The following is a 17557-nucleotide window of genomic DNA, read 5'->3' on the forward strand; positions in this document are numbered from 1 at the left end:
GTTTATGTGAAGGATGAGGAATCGGCGTTGAACCAGGAGTAGGATTCTCTTCGGCTTCTAGCTAGCGCTGCAGCCCAGTTATTGATCTATACAGACTGCATTCAACACTTAACCACCCAATGAACAGACCCTCCAGATCCTCCCCCCATGAAACAGCATTATAATAAAGTCGAAAAACATATGAATTGGACTGAGTCATGCTCAGGCAGGGCTACACTATCACGTCACACGCACTGTGCTACAAGGCTCTGGCGCTCAAGTAACTGAGCCCAGAAAGCTACTCCCTCCTATACCGACATACATGATGTCATCATTTCCCCACACACCGCGTCTGTGTTGTTTTGTGCGCTCAGTCCTTTGTCAGTAAGATTGAATACTGAGTACATTATGCCCTGCAAAGTAATTCAGTCTTTTTGCATTTCTGTGTAAATAAATGCAAAGAGGTTAAGAGTGCCAAAATTTTAAAATCCAAGAGAGTACAGAATTGCATTTTTCAACCAAATGGAAGACATACAAAATGAGTTGTTTTTGTACTCCACATATGCTATTGTACTTTATCATCCACTCAGGGAGGTGGGGAACTCTGCCCATAACTGAAAACATAGGATAATCATTAAATTGTATCACACGAAAAGAATATACAAAACATAAAACGTGCATTAAATGTTAAAAAAAAATAGTGCGGCCAACTGGCCCGAGAAGGAGCTGCAGCTGCACACTCTGCCACAAGAGGCCGCCAAAGGGCAGCTAAACCGGTTTAGTTAGTGCTGTGCTTGGCAAAAATCAGCATGCCCTGGGTTAGTGTGGGCTGGGTTTCTGAATTCACTTTTGTGGTTAGTCTTGAAAATGACTGAAATAAAACCTGCTGGATTTCACTGTGATGGTCATTGTGAGGTTTGGGTGAACATCCCTAGCAAAGGGTGAGGTTGGTTATGGAAAGATCAAATTAGAACTAAGCAAAAGTAGGGCATCAACTCTGCATACCCTGTGAACCACCCAGATAACACTTCTGCTTTTTACATATTTTTATCTATTTTTAACAGGAACTTCCCTCCTTACTCTAGAGCAAGCAAGCTGAAAAAGTGTTTTCTCTGCTTGCTACCTCTGAGTGAAAGGAAGGCTTTGTATCTGAGCCTCCAGGAGAAACTGAACTGGTGATGATTTGGAAAAATCCATCTGAAAAGTCAGCCCAACAACTGAGAGCACTGAAACCAAGGTGCCAACAGATTTCAGCTTCACTAAGTACTGACAACACCGATTCAAGCACACGTCAGTGGACACTCAGCAAGTCATTTGGTCCCAGATACCAGCGTCAACACTGCACCATCCACATTTACACTGCTGGCTTCACGGAGCTACGCGGAGCTGCTGGGTCTGCCCTATTTGCTGGCCACTGTGGACAGCTGGTCTCTGATCCTTCCCAGACCATCCAGCATCGTCTCCAGCGTCTCCTTGCTGAGCTCCACAGTCACAGTGGAGAGCGAGTCCGACCCACAGAGGCTAGGATCATCCTGGACCTGGAACAGAGACAGATGCTTATTTATTTTATCCAAAATCTGAGCAATGCATTTTTTAGTTAGGACAAAGGAATGAAAGTCTTTCCTCTTACACTCCTGTGGTCTCTTTAGTAAGACAGGACCTTAAAACAATTTTTACTTCGGGGTCAACAAGTTTTCTATTTTTTCCCCAAACGTTTAACAAGTAAGATTTAGCAATCATTTTTCCACTCATTTGTTTATGAAGAAACAGCAGAACTTATAACGGTGTTGTGTTAGTAAATATTCCTTGACCTCCCTATATTACTATAAAACACAGTAAAATACAGTGAAGGCTTAGGGAAACAATGTGAAAATATTCAGGCATGGTAAATTGTGGCAAGTTCAAGGCATATAAAGTTGGCACTAAACTGTATAGCCAGTGCAGTCCGGTAGGTGATGTCTGAGCTCTACGGCCTTGAAGTCGGAGTGTGGGCTGCGAGTGGGATTCCCCGGGTCTTGGCTAGAGGGGTAGAGCTCTCAGTGAAACAGCGCCTCCTGTGGCCTCCCAGGCATCCGAAGGACAGCAGTGTTGTGCCACTGTGCCACTTCTCCGGCTGACGCTAGCATGTCTGCGAAGCAACTCACAGCTGCTGTGCTAAAGTCCTGCAACATTTTCCCTGTCCTACTCATTTCACCTAATGATTTCCCTTCTTTGTGTAGAAACACTTCTATGACAAACTCCTTCTGAACATTTAGTCATTTAAGTTTGCCTGTTTATAGGGAGGAACAAATGAGGTAAGTGTCAAGGGATACATGACATATATCAATATGTCTATAACAATCCTTTATATATTGCTCTTGAACAGTTTCCCTGCGATTTAGTTTCAGAAGACCAATCAGTGTGAATTAAAGACTGCTAAATAACAAGCTTGGTTTTTTTCACCTAAATATATCCATATTCATAGCAGTCAAAGTGTTATAGTAATAGAAAAGGCCAATGGAGACTTTGAATATCATAAATTGTCAGAACACAAATATTCCAACTACGTTTCCTGACTGTGTGTAAGATGTGTAAGGCTAAGAGAACAATGGTGTTGTTTTAGGGCACTGGGCTTCAAGGCACTGTATGACACAACAGACAAGACTGCAAAATTCAAGCTACTTCCACAGGTAGCCCCTTTACTGACATTCATCTCATGAGTAACACAATGATGAAACCTGGCGTTTTTCTGTTATCTGTATTTAGCTACAGGAGTTATGTTGTTCATAAGAGTTTATTGTAGAAAGTTGGAATCTGGAAAAACTTGTGCACATGCATACAGCTATACAGTATGTAACTTACTGTGTGATAAGTAAATATACTTTTGTCATAAATATGATCCTTTTTACTTGAGTGAATGCGCTCCTGTTAGCACATATAACTAGAACACATTTATCTGCAGGTATTTAGGAAACAATATTTGAGCTATACGAGCTGAAGAAAAGCACTGGATTAATGCTGTAAATTGACCCTTCTAAACAATACATAAATAAGTAGAATACATGATCATCAATCATGATCATGATCAATACATGTATATTCATAGCAGCAGTAATGCTATGGTCAGCTGGGGTTCTAGAAACCTTTTACACTATAGTTTATCTCTGGGGTGGAATTGTTTTACACTATAGTTTATCTCCTGTTGACATCATATAAAGTCAAATTTGCTTGCATACAGAAAAGTAGCTTGAAATCAAATAGAGCTAAGAAAAGCAACTGAAACTATAAAATAAAGGAATAAAGGGAATAAAATGAAAAATACAGAGAGAAACCATGGTGGAATTTCAGGATACCTTCATCTGCACCAGGCAGGTGGGAACAGCCATGCGGTTCAGAGAGTCCGAGGCAGTCTTCACATCCACTCTCCAGTCCATGTCCACTAGCCTGGGCAGGGCAACTGCAAGACAACAGATCACTGAGTGACGAACCAAGCCCTCAGCAACAAGACAACCTAGAAATGTAAGAGAATAAGAGACTGGGAAAAAAAACTACTACACTACTACTAAATTGGCTGCAATGAACTGGTCCCATATTGGCCCCAGATAGTGTTGTAATCTTTGATCTTGTCCAGTCCTTTCAGTTGTGTCAATGGCTATCAGCTCATCTAGGGGGTTAACATGATATATGATACCAAGATGGCTGACTAGTACAGTCAGCCATCTTGGTCTCTCGGCTTGCCAACTTCACTTTATCTAATAATAGTTTCAGACAGAGGCCAAAGTGCAGGCTTAACGAGTGCTTAATTTCTATAATGACAAAACTAGAAGAGTTCTTAATCTTCTTAATACAAATGGTTCCTAATACAACCATTTATTTAAAAATAAAACAAAAAGGTCTTACTTTGATTAGAGAGGGCTTCACTTCTCCATGTAGGGCTGGGGGAGAAAATACATTTTAAGAGAAGCACATGAGTGAATTTCTGATCTCAAAAGATGGCAGAAACTGGAAGGAAGACAGATGCATTTAAAAAACTAACGTGCTGTCCATTCATTTTTTGTCCTTAAAGGTTAAGAAAAAAAGACACCACTGAAAATCTTCAGCATTCATGACACATTGTTATATATTATGATAAAATACATTACTACTGGATCCTTACTTCATCAACAACCTCTTCATCCTTTAAATCTCAAGATTGCTAATCCAAGCTGAGACACACATTTATGGCAAACGTATTTATACTCCATCAACTCAGTGGAACTGAACAAGATTACAGTACATGGTTGCAGAGTCTGCCTCATAAAGCTTCCTGTGTTCTCCCCGTGTTCATGTGGGTTTCCTCCCACAGTCCATACGGGTAGGTTAATTGGCTTCTGGGAAAACTGGCCCTGGAGCGATTGTGTGAATGTTTGTGTCTGGGTGGCCTGGCGTCCCATCCAGGGTGTATCCCGCCTTGTGCCCACTGCTTACCGGGACAGGCTCCAGCTCCCCCGCGACCCTGCACTGGGTAAAGCGATGGGAAAGTGGATGGAGAGTATAAAAGAATTACTGATGACCTAGCTGAGTCCTTCAGCTCCTGCCGTATGACACAGCTGAGTGATGTGAATGAACATTCTATAGGCGCTAGGTGATGCCTGATGTCTGAAGTAAACAACTGCTGTTTTCAACTTCCTACCAGCCAGACATCTCCATCTCCATTTCCTGAGCCGTCTCAAATATTTAAACTTCGATATTGACTAAATTCTGTTCATATGTATTTATTATTGAAAATCACCAATTTAAAAATATTGAAAAACACTCATTTAAAAATATATACTGTAGTGACTTGGGGGAAAAAAAAGATTTTGTTTTCGTTTTCAGAGTTTCAGAGTCAGACTGAAGAGCTTCTGAGGCAACTGCAGGTAAATCATTTTAAATTCTATTCCTGAATTATTCTATTTCTTTTAAATTTGTTATTGTATTTTAATTAATTTAAAAACAATGCTGTATCCTTAAAAAGGCCAAAAAATCTATACATTACTTTGCTATTTTTCCAATTACAGGTAGGAACATGTTGCTATAGCAACTGCCTGACAAGTATATGACATAGACTCTAATGTTATCAACATTTACATCTTTTATTCCACAAAATATTTGATTCAGTGGCTATAATTTATTCCATGTAGTTTCCACTTGTATCCTCTGGTTGGTGTTTCATTCCTTATGAAGATTCTGTGGAATTAGTCCAGGGGGTTAACTTTGTCAATACATCTGGAGACTTGGAATATCTGAATCAGGGCCCTCAAGTATCTTCTTCAAAGTTTAGTTTGAAGTTTAGTTTGAATGTATTTTTCATTTTATTCCCTTTATTCCTCTATTTTATAGTTTCAGTTGTTTTTCTTAGCTCTATTTGATTTCAAGCTACTTTTCTGTATTTCCCATTTCATTACGTAATATCTAACCTTATTGTTATAACCTTATAGGTGCTATGAAAAATGCCACTGCAAACAAGTTAATAAAATTAAATTTTCAGCAATAACATCATTTCACATGTTTTTTTTATATTATCATGTTATTGCCTTATAATGGACTTTGGTACAGTACATATGTGCAGACTTGGCATATGCTGATGTTTGTGTTTTAAAGAGAACAGTGGGCTCAGTGTGACCGCTGTGTAAGACTGCGGCGTCCCTTTCCCCTGGCATGAAACGATCCCAGTCTCTGCACCAGCTACGCCCATTTCAGAGCAGCCGGGCTCCAGGACGAACAGCCAGTCTGGACTCTCCTCTGGAAACAGGAGGCCCTGACCTGCGTCCTCTGGATCGCTCTGGGACACAGGAGGCTTTGGTCAGGACCTGTTTCCTCAGTAGAACAGACGGAAAAGGTAACAACATGACACTTCTCTCCTGCAAGAGGCACGCACCCATGTCAAATTGTGGCATAACTATTCCTTCCCAGGGGGATATTCTAACAATTTCAATGGCTCCATTTCAAGCTGCTTCTTTGCCACCTTCCCAGAAGTCCCCGTGTGGGGTCTTACCAGGAAACTGTCACAATGGTAGGATGAGCATCCTATACAGAACCAAAAATTATTAACCCTTTACAGTAGCAAAGACCTTGCACCTGGCACTCACTTTGCAGGACAAATCTTTTTTTCTTGCTTAGTTCTCCAACGTGGAGATGCAGCACAAAAGGATTTCACTGGCATTAAAGAGAATGAATCCCAGGGTTCTAAGTAAGTCACCAAAACCTTAACTCTCTGAACATTGACATTTCCACAACACAAAAGAGCTTGGCCTAGATTTTGTACCCCCATACTGTTGCAGCTGATACCCTGTTTTTTTTTTAAAGAAATGGCTGAATGAGATCCTTGGATCCATTAACTGCTAACTACCAAACTCACTAGATGAACTGTATGGCTTCTTCGCCTTTTAAACCAGTCTTACATTCTTATATAAACCTTTCCTTCACAAGAACACAAGTTATCAAGGTCATTTCAGTCTGGAATATGTAGTTATGCAATTTTTTTCTTTTTAAGTCAGGAGCATTCTGGGCTTGAGCAGCACCAAGATTCCACCTGCACAGTCAGGGAAGCCCTCCCCATACTGACTTACGACCTTCACCGGAAAACATGCTTGCTGGTAAGATGCTCTTGTATTCTTCATACCTTGAGCAGAGCTCCAGCATTAGTATCTGAATCTCACAGAGTAAAACACTTTGCAGAGCAAAAATCAGACAATCAGGAACAATCAGATGTAAACAGCAAAAGCCACGTTATTGGAGAATCTGAGAAATTGTTTTTTGGCAAAACACTAAAAAAGAGAGCTGGGCTTTCCCAAGTTCTTTTTCTAGAGAGGATCTCCAAGAACCGGGGTGTTGGAGATCCCCAGTCCTTCAGGTTTGGGTTGTGAGCTTTAACTAAGTTCAAAACCTAATTAAACAAAAAGAAGAGGTCTTGCTGTGGCTCTCCGGGATCACTTGCGCTAACATTTCACTGTTCCTTCCAAACAGGAGCGTGACAATGAGGAGCTGAGGAAGAAGAGCAACGTTTCACACGAGAAGGTGCGGATTATCAACAGAGTATTTCAAGGAAGACGGTCGTAACATGTATTCTTTATTATTACATTCACTACTATTTACTAGTTGTGGTGACACAACAGAACTGACACTGAAAGCAGAAAGCACAATGTTACACCTTTGACAGTCAGAAGTCAAGTTATTAGCTCTTATACTCAAAATAAATACATAAAAATGTCTCCTACAACATTTTCAGTGTAGTTCACAATCCCATGATGTTTCTGAAGATGACATCGTTCGGAGAACCCAAAATGTAGCATTTCTTAGAATGGCTGTTTGAATTAAAAACTAAGCGTTGCCATTTGATTTCTGACTAATCCAAGCATATTATCACAAGCTCAACCAACAAAGGGCTAAGCTCTCAAACTTTTTTTTTTGTCAGCTCCTCCTAGAAGATCAGGGGACGCGAGTTGTGAAAGCCTGGATTAAGAAGAACGAAAACAATCTGCCAAAACTGGAGGTACATCTCGGACTGAAGGTGAAGGGGTTTTGCAAGCAGACTAGAGAGCTGTATAAACCAAAAGTGGAAAAAAAGGAAGTCTGGCTTCAAAGAACAGACAGCATTTTGTATAGTTTCTGAACTTGCAAGTTTGGTCATATACGACTTAGATCTGGCATTCTTAATGTGGTTTATCATTTTAATGTTCTCAGGACATACTCCGTCAGACGGAAAATGAATTGGATTACGGTACAGAGATCCTTGTCAAGGTACAGATTCCTGGTGACACAGCAGTGTTTGCAGCACGTGCATTAGAACTCACTGTGGTTTCATGAGCTGTACTCATCCCTTCTCTCGCAGGCCACGGTCGACATAGAGACCATACAGGCCGTGGAAAAGAACATTTTACAGAACAGAGAGGTAGGTGAAAATGGCCAACAAAAAAACATTCTGAATACCCCACTACATTCTCCTGCGGCACAAGAGCCTGTACAAGAATAGTCAATCCAGTGCACCACTAAAATTATGCGGTTTACATTTGAGTCACTTTGTTTTGAGGATAAGGCTACAGATATGCCAAACACGCCCATCACTGCTGGCTGTGATCCAACGTGCAGGAAACGATTTCCGTATATTTACTGTACATTTTTATTGCACACTCAAACTCTGGTCATTTAGCACCTCTTCACTGCCATTATTACAATCTTAAGAGAGCTGATCTCCTTCTCTCGTGACTGAGTGCTCTCTGCCCAGAGCAGCGCCACACTTCCACAGTCACTGTGTCCCCTGGGCCTGCTGCCCTCCTGCTGTGTTCCAGAAGCTGCAGGAGGCGCTGGAGAGCCTGCTACCGAGGCAGCTGTGTCCAGAAGAGATGGGAGAAGCCAAGGCTCAGCAATTCATCAGGCAATATGAAGAAGCATATGGGAGCCATAGAGAGCTAGATGAGGAAGATGAGGAGGAAGAGGCGGCTGTGGCAGAGGACAATGAGCACGAGAGCCACAGGAAGGAAGAGGAGGACATGGAGGAAAAGAAACAAGAAGAAAAGGGAGAGGGAAAGGAGGAAAACAAAGATGTGAAGGGTGAAGAGGAGGAGGGGGAAAAAGAAGGTGAAAAAGAGGAGGAGGAGAAGAAGAAGGGGGAGGAAGAGGAGGAGAAGGGAGAGGACGAGGGGAAGAAGGGAGAGGAGGAAGAAGACACAGATGAGGAAGAGGGGGAGAAGCAGGGTGAGATGATGGCCGCAGATGTGACAGAGATAAGGGAAGAAGAAAGAGGAGAAGAGGAGGACCAAAATGGGTAAGTTATTGTAAGACTGAACTGAAGTATAGTGCACCCCAGTCCCTGAACTGGCACACGGTGCACCCCAGTCCCTGAACTGGCACACGGTGCACCCCAGTTACCATTGAGGACTTAACTACAAATTTATAATGAAAGAAAAGCTATAGTAGCAGAATTCATGCCCTTCATTAAGATATCTATTTACTGCCTCAATGCATACCTTGAGTGAAAGAGAAATGAGTTCATGTAATTACTGAAAGGAATTTTTAATTAGATTACTGACCTCATACGAGTGAGCTATCGAAGTCTTAAACTGCATGTCCAAAACCCATACATATAAAACACATACAGAACTCTACCGTAAGTTCTGTATACTGCACCAGCTGTGTGGACAAATTACATTTCGGTTCTTGTCTTATGCAACAGGTCCTAGAATGTGTTTCAGAATAAATACATTACTGTAATACGTACTGTACTACTGCTCAGTATCTGAAACCCTAAGACCCTCAGTCAACATGAGCCATGCGTATCACGGCTGCCACCTAGCGGCTGACTGGCTCCTAGTGAAATGGCACTCAAAACATTAGTGTTCATTTCTACAACAGATCTCAGTGGCAGATATGTTTTACTTATGTAAAGTTATGAACTTTTGATTCAAGTATATGTATATCTATATATCATATTCAAAATAAAAAAACAGACTATTACTTTAAGTGTTAAGAGACTGTAATGCAGGAATCCTGAATGCACCAAACTGAATACAACACCACATCCATTTCGAAACATTAGTTTGAGTAAGAAATCACTTCAAGCCCTAACGTCATTGGCATTAATGGCACATTTTGTAAATTATGAGTTAGGGCTCAGAAATTGAGTCATACTGCCTGTTATTTTTAAATAAAAATAATACTTTTGGACAAAAGTCTCAGACAAATAAACAACCTATTAATTTCCTAAAGTGATGCGAACATTTTTAAAATTTACTTCTCTGAATTCTCGAGATTATATTTCTCCTTCATCCAAGGACCTGCGGTGCTTCTCTTTCCTTACGCTGTGGGTGAAATTCCCAAAGACTCAGGACACGGCGAGGAGCCGGAAGAGAAGGAAGGTGAGATCCCTTCCCATGTACAAACCAGGCCGCAACCAGGAGAGATCTGCTTTTACTGTAAAAGCACAAACCGCCAGGGATGCAGCACATCAGCCTTACACACTACAGCATATCTCCTGCTCCCCTCTTTGTTAGAAAGAATAAGTCACCTGGGGTTTTCTCTTTGCCCACCCAGTCTGGAATCCCAGCCACAGCCGACCGGAGGTGTGGCCCAGGCTTGAGCCCGTGAGGGCTGGACCTGGGCTTCAAGCCTACTAACCAATCCCGCGGCCGGCAGAGGAATCCTACTCCGTTGGGCCCCTGAACAAGGCCCTTAACTCCAGCTGCTCCGGGGGTGCTGTAATATGGCTGACCCAGCGCTCTGACCCCCAGCTTCTTTCCCTGTCTGTGTGTCTCATGGAGAGCAGGTTGGGGTCTGCGAGAAGACAAATTCCTAATGCAAGAAATTGTATAGGCCCGATAAAGTGATCTTATCTGATCAATCTGAACACCTGGGGTCCAGGGTTCTCCCTGCTCTACAGCATCAAGATTGTCCGTTTCAGTCCACCGTACTTTAAGGCAGTGGCGAACATGTCCAGCTCTCACTTCCCAGTGACCGCGACACTTACAGACGCCTGGGCCCTTGCAGGCAGGCAAGGACATGCCTGTCCTCCAACTGGCACTGGAAGCCAGTACGGGCCCCAGGTGCCCGTGGTGTGTCCAAAACCAGGTCACTGAAAGGCTGACGTGCTGGAAGGTACCGCCCGCACTCCCTGGTTCTGCAGGGTGTGTGATCACAGGGTCTCTCGCTGCCTATTCTAATCGCTGGCTATTCCAAACCAGGTGGGTGTGGAAAAGAGCCAAACTGGTGGCCCTGAGCTAAATTTCAAAGTATATTTCAAGTACGGCACTAAGAGCTCGTAGGAAATAAGAAAATAAAAAAGCATCAGCTGGGCAGATGTCCCGCAGGCTTGTACAATGAAACCCGTTCTCATACTCAAACACTCGAGTAATCAGGTCACAGTACATTACCAAAATATATTCTGTAAGTTGTCACATGAACTTCCAGCAAGTATAGCAATAATGTTTTCCATGCAAGTTAGTTGATGGAAATTCATGCATAAGCTGTTTGAGCTGCTTAATTCCCACCCTCTATGAAGGTTATGTGTTATACTTCCCTTTAATTCTACAGGTCTGCTTCTATTGCTGAAAATGCAACACCCCACTGGGAGATCTCAGAAGAAATGTTGCAAAATACATAACTACTTGTGCATTGCATAAGCACTTCTTTTTTCGGTGGCAGGAAACCAGAAACTCAAACTAATTTAATAAGTCACGTTAGATAACTACTGTTATTCAACCACACCATTAAAGATTATTTTACATGCAAAACAAAAAGCAAGTAAGACGTTACTCAAACTAAAATTTTACATGTCCTTTATGTATGTTTGTGTGCTAGAACCTTATATATTACTTTGTTGTACTGACAAAAACGAAAAGAAAATCCCCAAAATATACTTTCAAGGTCATTTTTATGTTCTTACAGATATCTTCTGTATCTTATTGTAGCTGTTATTACATTACGATGGCTTTACAGCACTACTGTACCCAAGTACTCAGAAGCCAGTGAACCTACCAGCATGTCTTTGGACAGCAGGAGGAAACCAAAGCACCTGGAGGAAACCCATACAAACTCACAGAAAACATACAAATTCCACAAGACAGCACCCCAGGTCTGGAACTGAAACCAGGGCAATAATTCTAACCACTGTGCCACCGTCTCACTCTTATAATGAAGATATCTCCTTGAAAATGTATTGTCTCAAAATATTGTATAGCTTCTTTTCCATACTGAAATTGTTGTATCGCTGCTGAATTTTAAAACTCACAATGTTATCAAATCGATTAATTATCTCAGTTAGCTAGCCGTCCTGTGCCTCAGAAGAAAGAAATTCATGCTTGTTTACAGACTGCGTGTGAGGGGGCTTCGGTACCTTTGCTCCAAAAGGATCTTGGTGAGCAGATTTTTTAGGCTGGGGTGGAAACCGTCGGGGAAAACCCCAAGGATCTGCTCTGGAGACGCCAGGCCATGGAGCACCACATGCCGTGAGAGGGTGTGTAAGGCACTGAGCAGCTGCAAGAAAGAACGAGGGGCAGACTGAGTCAAAACAAAAGTTGTTGCTTGGGTCCACTGTGGTGGAAGAACGGAGCGCAGCTGCTGACAAGCTCTTTATAACGAGCATATCCACCTTAGGTGTCCGATTTCATTTCAGTGTTTTTCTGGTAGAAATGCAGACACGGGACACCACGTCATTTTGAGGCAACAGAAAGAAACTAGTCAATCAAACACAGTCAAGCTGTCTTTGGGAGCTGCCAGTGGAAACCCTTGTGAAAACATGCCAACCCCACACAGACAGGGAGAGGCGGCAATGCCAACATCCAGGCCACCCATCTGCAGAAGTAATGACGATAAAAGGGTAAAAGAGTAGGGGCTCCGACTCTTTAAAAGCTTACTTTTTTTAGAGTATAAATAAAAACATGACACAGATTAGTTACCCTGAAGGTCTGGCTCAAAGTATATGACCACTACAGCAGCAGATGAGTTGAAACACACAACCACCAGACTTGTTTCCTGGTCCTGCACTCATGTGTCACACGATTGACCAGGGAGGAGCGGGTCTCTGGACAGGCCCAGCTGAAGCCCGCCAGTCCTGCCTCACCTGCTGGGACTCCTCCCCCGTGACGGACAGGCTGCTGGCCGCAGTCTCCATCAGGCTCCTGGACTGGGCCGCCCCCGGCGGGAAGCACTGCTGGACCAGCTGCCTCACCGCGTCTTTAGAGGAAGCCTTCCGCCCAGCAGACAGGGTGCAGGAAAGAAGAGCAGGCAGGGTCAGACACTTCCGAGCGCAATCCAGGGCTGAGTTCTGCTACTTCAGTTCAAGTCATGAAACTCAGGGGCTCTGACAGCACAGAACACAGCTCCTCCAAGATCTGAGCTCAAGTGTAAGCCTTACCGTAAGTAAATGCCCCTTTTTCCAATTTTCTTTAAGCCTATGTCCTTATGTATCAGGTTTGTAAATTGAATATTCATCCTTCATCTGTAAATTATCAATTGCATATAAAAGAATAAGCCGTGAATTCAAACTGACATACAACCGTCAGCCTGAAAGCAGACTTCACTCTGGCGATTTGCTGCTGGGTCAAACAATCTCCAAACATTTGTAGTAGATTTTTTTTCAACTGGCAAAACTAGAGTTCTACTGTTTATTGAACAGATAGGGTTTACTCATAATATAATCATCAGTATTATTCATTTCAAACAATTTACTAAAACCTTTAACACAGCGCATCACCATTAATTCTTAAACTGCACTATTTAGCTAATCCCACTGGTTACAACTGAGGGTAACAAAAAAACTGCTGTACTGTAACTCAAATCAGTTTTAGATTTAGAATTAGTTTAGAAGATTAGATTAGAAGAGGCCAAATGTATAAAAGTGGGCAAACCAGGAGCACACAGAGGCAAGGAATCAGCAAACTAAATGGGCTCCCCTACACAGGTGTTTCCAACTCCGAATGACCTTTTCATATACTTTACGACTGCTAGACGCAATTCTAAGAGGAAGACCCTGCTTGACTGAAACAAGTTGCCTTTTCAGGAGGGTTAATTTCGAGGCTTGTGGCAGTATTTTAGGTAGGTGAACGTGTGTTAAACGTTTTTCATTTTTCCAGTCTTTGGACTCGACAGGAAACTTAAGAGTGCAATTCGTCGCCATAAGATGCACCTTGCACACAATCGTACACGAAATCACCTAGGAGTGTAAACCATCGCACGTACTCTTTTTAAGTCTTTTTTTTTTAAACGAAAAATATAAATATTATGTATCAAATACAAACACCATAAACTCTTGACAACACAGAGATGCACAGACGTTAGTATCACCTTAAAAACGTGCTTATTTCTACTTCAAGATAATTACAACATAAATAAAAACCAATTTGATCACCTACAAAGTAACGATAAAATGTTACAAATATTTGTTTTAAGTTACCTTAAGGAGAAGCTGTAGCGACTTAAAATGCTGTTCTGTTAAGGCCGCCATCTCTAACCATGTGACCACTACCCCTAGCTCACGTGAAAGGGGACATGTGACCCCTCCTCCGGGGGCCTCTGGGAATTGTATTGTTTTAGAAATCTGTTTGGTCACGTGTCGAATGAAGGAATTGCTGAGATATTTATACTCTGTACTTTTTATGCGTTGAGATACAACGTTTACCACATAAATCATGAAGAAAATAAATGAGTTTTGGAAGTTGAATCCTCCCCAGTTTGCTTGTCTTCAGTTTTGATTTCAGTGATGATTTAGGGGAAGCTTAATGTCTGTTTCCTCCACACAATGTTGCAATCTTGGCCCACAAGACACTCACTGGTTTCTTACTGATAAATGTTTTAAAAAGTCAATCCTATTTTGCTTTTCAGGAAAATACTGAGTTAGCTCTATTCAGCTTGTGGTCTTTCCCACCTGCTCCATTGCAGAATTGATACAAATATTTCTTGATATTAGTTAAATATTTGAGGATCTGGTTACAGCAAAACTGCATAATTGAATGGACTTGCTACAGTATGTGTGCCATTTCACAGTTATCTCTTTAAACACCACGATGAGTTTTTACATGTGTTATATTTCTCTGTCTACATTAAAAGGTCTTTTGGCTGACTGCCTTCCGAATTCCTGTGAACCAGGAAACCTAATTTTAGATGCAGGTTTCCTTTTGGGAAATACTGGGATACAGGCAAAAGATTCCTGAACGCTTCATTGTTCCTAGCTTGACTGGACACATTTTTTCAGGTTTCTAAGGCTGTATCATGTTAAGGTGGGGAGCTGCATCAGCATGGCTGCAAAGGAACAAGTAATAGGTTTATTCCATGCTGGAAAAAAAGAAGAAAGAAAACACAACGTTTCGGCCGTGGAGTATTTCAGCATGGAATAAACCTATTACTTGTTCCTGTATCACGTTAATGTACATCTACTGTGCTACCTTGTGAGCAACTCTGTTTATTTGTGGCCTGAAGGGCTCTGTGACAGAAAATCAGATGTAGGTCTCCTTATATCTCTTTGGAGGTCCGTAAAGAAAATACCTTGGTCAGTTATTTACAGCACAGGAAGGAATGACTGATTAGAGAAGGTCTTTTGGCACATCTTCTCCCTGTAGAGTCTACAATCCTATTAGTCTATGTCGGACCCCAGGTGAATAGAATAGTAGGAGATTGTTGTAATTGTCCATGAAAGACATTTAGCCTGGCAAAAGTGTACAAAACCACAAGATTTGACTTTTTTTTTTACTTTTATTGACAAATTCCTGCACCTGGATGATGCAACCACAAATGGAAATTTTTTATGTCATCTGTCATGTGAAGCAAAATTTCAATTTGATTACAACCTTTGGATAGCAAACGATCAATAATTAAGACAATGGTTTTATGAATAGATAAATGTGTTCTACTGGTTGATCTTGTGGTAACAACTTTTATACATTTCTTGCTTGTAATCTAGTCTGGATATTTAAAAAACATCATCCTAAGTTTTTAAGCTGTCACCTTCGTAAGATGCTTTGTTGTTCCCAATCATCTCCAAAAACAGTTCTTAGTTTATGTAAGGTAAACAAACTGTATATAAAAGAATGGAATAGAATCCTGATAACCCTTGTTTAAGGTAATTGCAAAAAACGTATAAACGCCTTTAGTTCCTCGTTTATGCACCACGAAGTTAAACTGCCCAATTAAGCTAATTTTGTTATGAGGTAATTTTCCAAATCGCAGCGCATTAACATTCCCAGGGATGCAAAACACGATGTAGTTTTACTTGCAGAAAACATCACATTTTAATTAGGCTACCTGCAGAAAAAAAAAGGTTGATGATCGTTTCTGGGATCCTAAATCTTCACAGTAGAGCTTAGGAAAGCCTGTGGTGATATGTGGTATTATTACCACAGAGGTGCAGTGTTTTTCAAATCCTCCAGGGGGCGTTTATTTGCTGGCAGTAGGGAAACAGGCATCTGTGCCCGAGTGGCAGACAGTTCTTTCCTGGAGGCAGTCCTGTGTCCGGTTTTTGTGAAAAGCTGGCGTTAATACACGCTTGTCTTTAGGATGCATGTTCTTCACGAACCAGTCCATTAAACAAAATTACTTTCCGCTATATTTCATCATGATTGGAATCACCGGGACGCAGGAAAACATTTATATGTCATGCCCTGTAGACTCGCTAGGTAATTTACACAGTGGTTGGACGCTGCGATGTGATTGACGTACATCACAGGGCTGCCCACGAAAGCGATTTCAAATGTCACTCCTGGCACCGCAAATTACAGTAAGCCGGGGGAAGTACGGTATCTCCTGGCGCTAGTGTTACCTACACATTTAGCGAAAACCCCATGGCACTCACAAAGACTAACCATCAGGTACAGAAACACGTCCACACTGCCTTTCAAAAACAGGAAATTCATTCTCAAAAGCACGGTGCCAAGTAAAGCAAAACCATTGCGGGAAATTATATGGGGTTTTGCTTTATATATACATACAGTATATTTGCGTTGTCGGTGCCAAAGCGGCGCGTTGGGCCTCATCATCCACAGCGCCTGACGCCGGTCCACTACCTTTGCCACCTCTGGAGCCCAAATACTACCCAATGCACGACCCCGCACCTTCTTCTTATTATTATTACCTTCATAATCATGGGACACCTGTCCATCGCAGGGAAGACACACACTCACACCGGGGCCAGTTTTCACACGGCCAATTAACCTGCCAGCATGTCTTCGGACTGTGGGAGGAAACCGGAGCTCCCCGAGGACACCCACACGCACGCCTGGGGGAACACAGACTGCACACAGACAGCGAGCCCGTTTCTGAAAGCTGCAGCAGACACTGGTGACTGACTGGTAGCAGGCGTCGGCCACCGTGAAATCTAAAATATGGGATCTCCCCGTCACTGCCTGTGTTTTCTTCTGTCTCTCCCTTGTTTCTGAATTCCGAATGTTGAAAGGGAGAAAATGCGATATGACCGAGAAGGGTTTCCCTGAGTACGTCCCTCCTGCCTGATTTGCCCTTTTGGCCCAATATGCCATGTTTACATCGCCTAGACAAGCATTTAAACGCCGTTTTCAAAAGTTCTCATTCAATTTTCCTAGTCTGTATAAAAGTGCAGTGCATTGCACGGTAAATTGCATCGCGCTGCAACATAAAAGCAGGCTAAGGTGTTGTTAGAAAACGTACATAAGTGATTAAAAGCCACCATGTTAAATTGCGGTAAGCCTGATGTAAACACTCTAGCGAAGCATGACAAGTCGATCAATAAGTACAAAATTTCTCTGCAGTTACAATGACTGACTTTCCTTTGGGTAGTGACGGTATTTCTGATGGCCTCAAGTGTAGCCACTCTGAATCCCAAGGAACATCACACAAAGGGCGTATGTCTTCTTTAGCACTGTTGCCCTGTTGTCTCCAGAGTGTATTACTGGAAAAGTGTTATAAAGTCACCACCCAGGAATGCAGGAATGTGGGATCACCTGGGCCAGACGCTACCGCATCTCGCCCTCTCCTGCGCGGCTTTCTGCACTACCTGAAGAAGCCACTTTCCAGTTTTTTTTAAAAGATAAGAATAAACATACTCAAACAAACAAGCAAAAAAAGAAAAAGAAATCCCACGCACGAAATCACTGATCTCTGAACCCACAAAGTCCACTTT

At 42.1% G+C, this 17557-nt stretch overlaps 2 protein-coding genes across 2 annotated transcripts; one reads left to right on the forward strand and one right to left on the reverse strand.

Moving 5' to 3' along the window:
- Positions 1 to 448: 448 nt before the first annotated feature.
- On the reverse strand, positions 449 to 13927 carry commd9 (COMM domain containing 9). Its single transcript, XM_088935231.1, has 6 exons — positions 13865 to 13927; positions 12533 to 12658; positions 11807 to 11946; positions 3859 to 3893; positions 3312 to 3415; positions 449 to 1517 (listed from the first exon to the last, which is right to left on the reverse strand). The coding sequence occupies exons 1-6, from the start codon at positions 13913 to 13915 to the stop codon at positions 1380 to 1382; spliced, it is 594 nt and encodes a 197-aa protein (XP_088791357.1). The 5' UTR covers positions 13916 to 13927; the 3' UTR covers positions 449 to 1379.
- Positions 5638 to 8933, forward strand: LOC148819356 (uncharacterized). The gene is made up of 9 exons (XM_088935229.1): positions 5638 to 5818; positions 5930 to 5992; positions 6100 to 6169; positions 6473 to 6575; positions 6946 to 6996; positions 7394 to 7489; positions 7663 to 7719; positions 7811 to 7870; positions 8268 to 8933. Exons 1-9 carry the CDS (start codon positions 5638 to 5640, stop codon positions 8745 to 8747), a joined length of 1161 nt encoding a protein of 386 aa, XP_088791355.1. The 3' UTR covers positions 8748 to 8933.
- Positions 13928 to 17557: the final 3630 nt, after the last annotated feature.

Source organism: Atractosteus spatula, chromosome 16 (genome assembly GCF_055471065.1).
Source record: "Atractosteus spatula isolate fAtrSpa1 chromosome 16, fAtrSpa1.hap1, whole genome shotgun sequence".
Taxonomy (NCBI): domain Eukaryota; kingdom Metazoa; phylum Chordata; class Actinopteri; order Semionotiformes; family Lepisosteidae; genus Atractosteus; species Atractosteus spatula.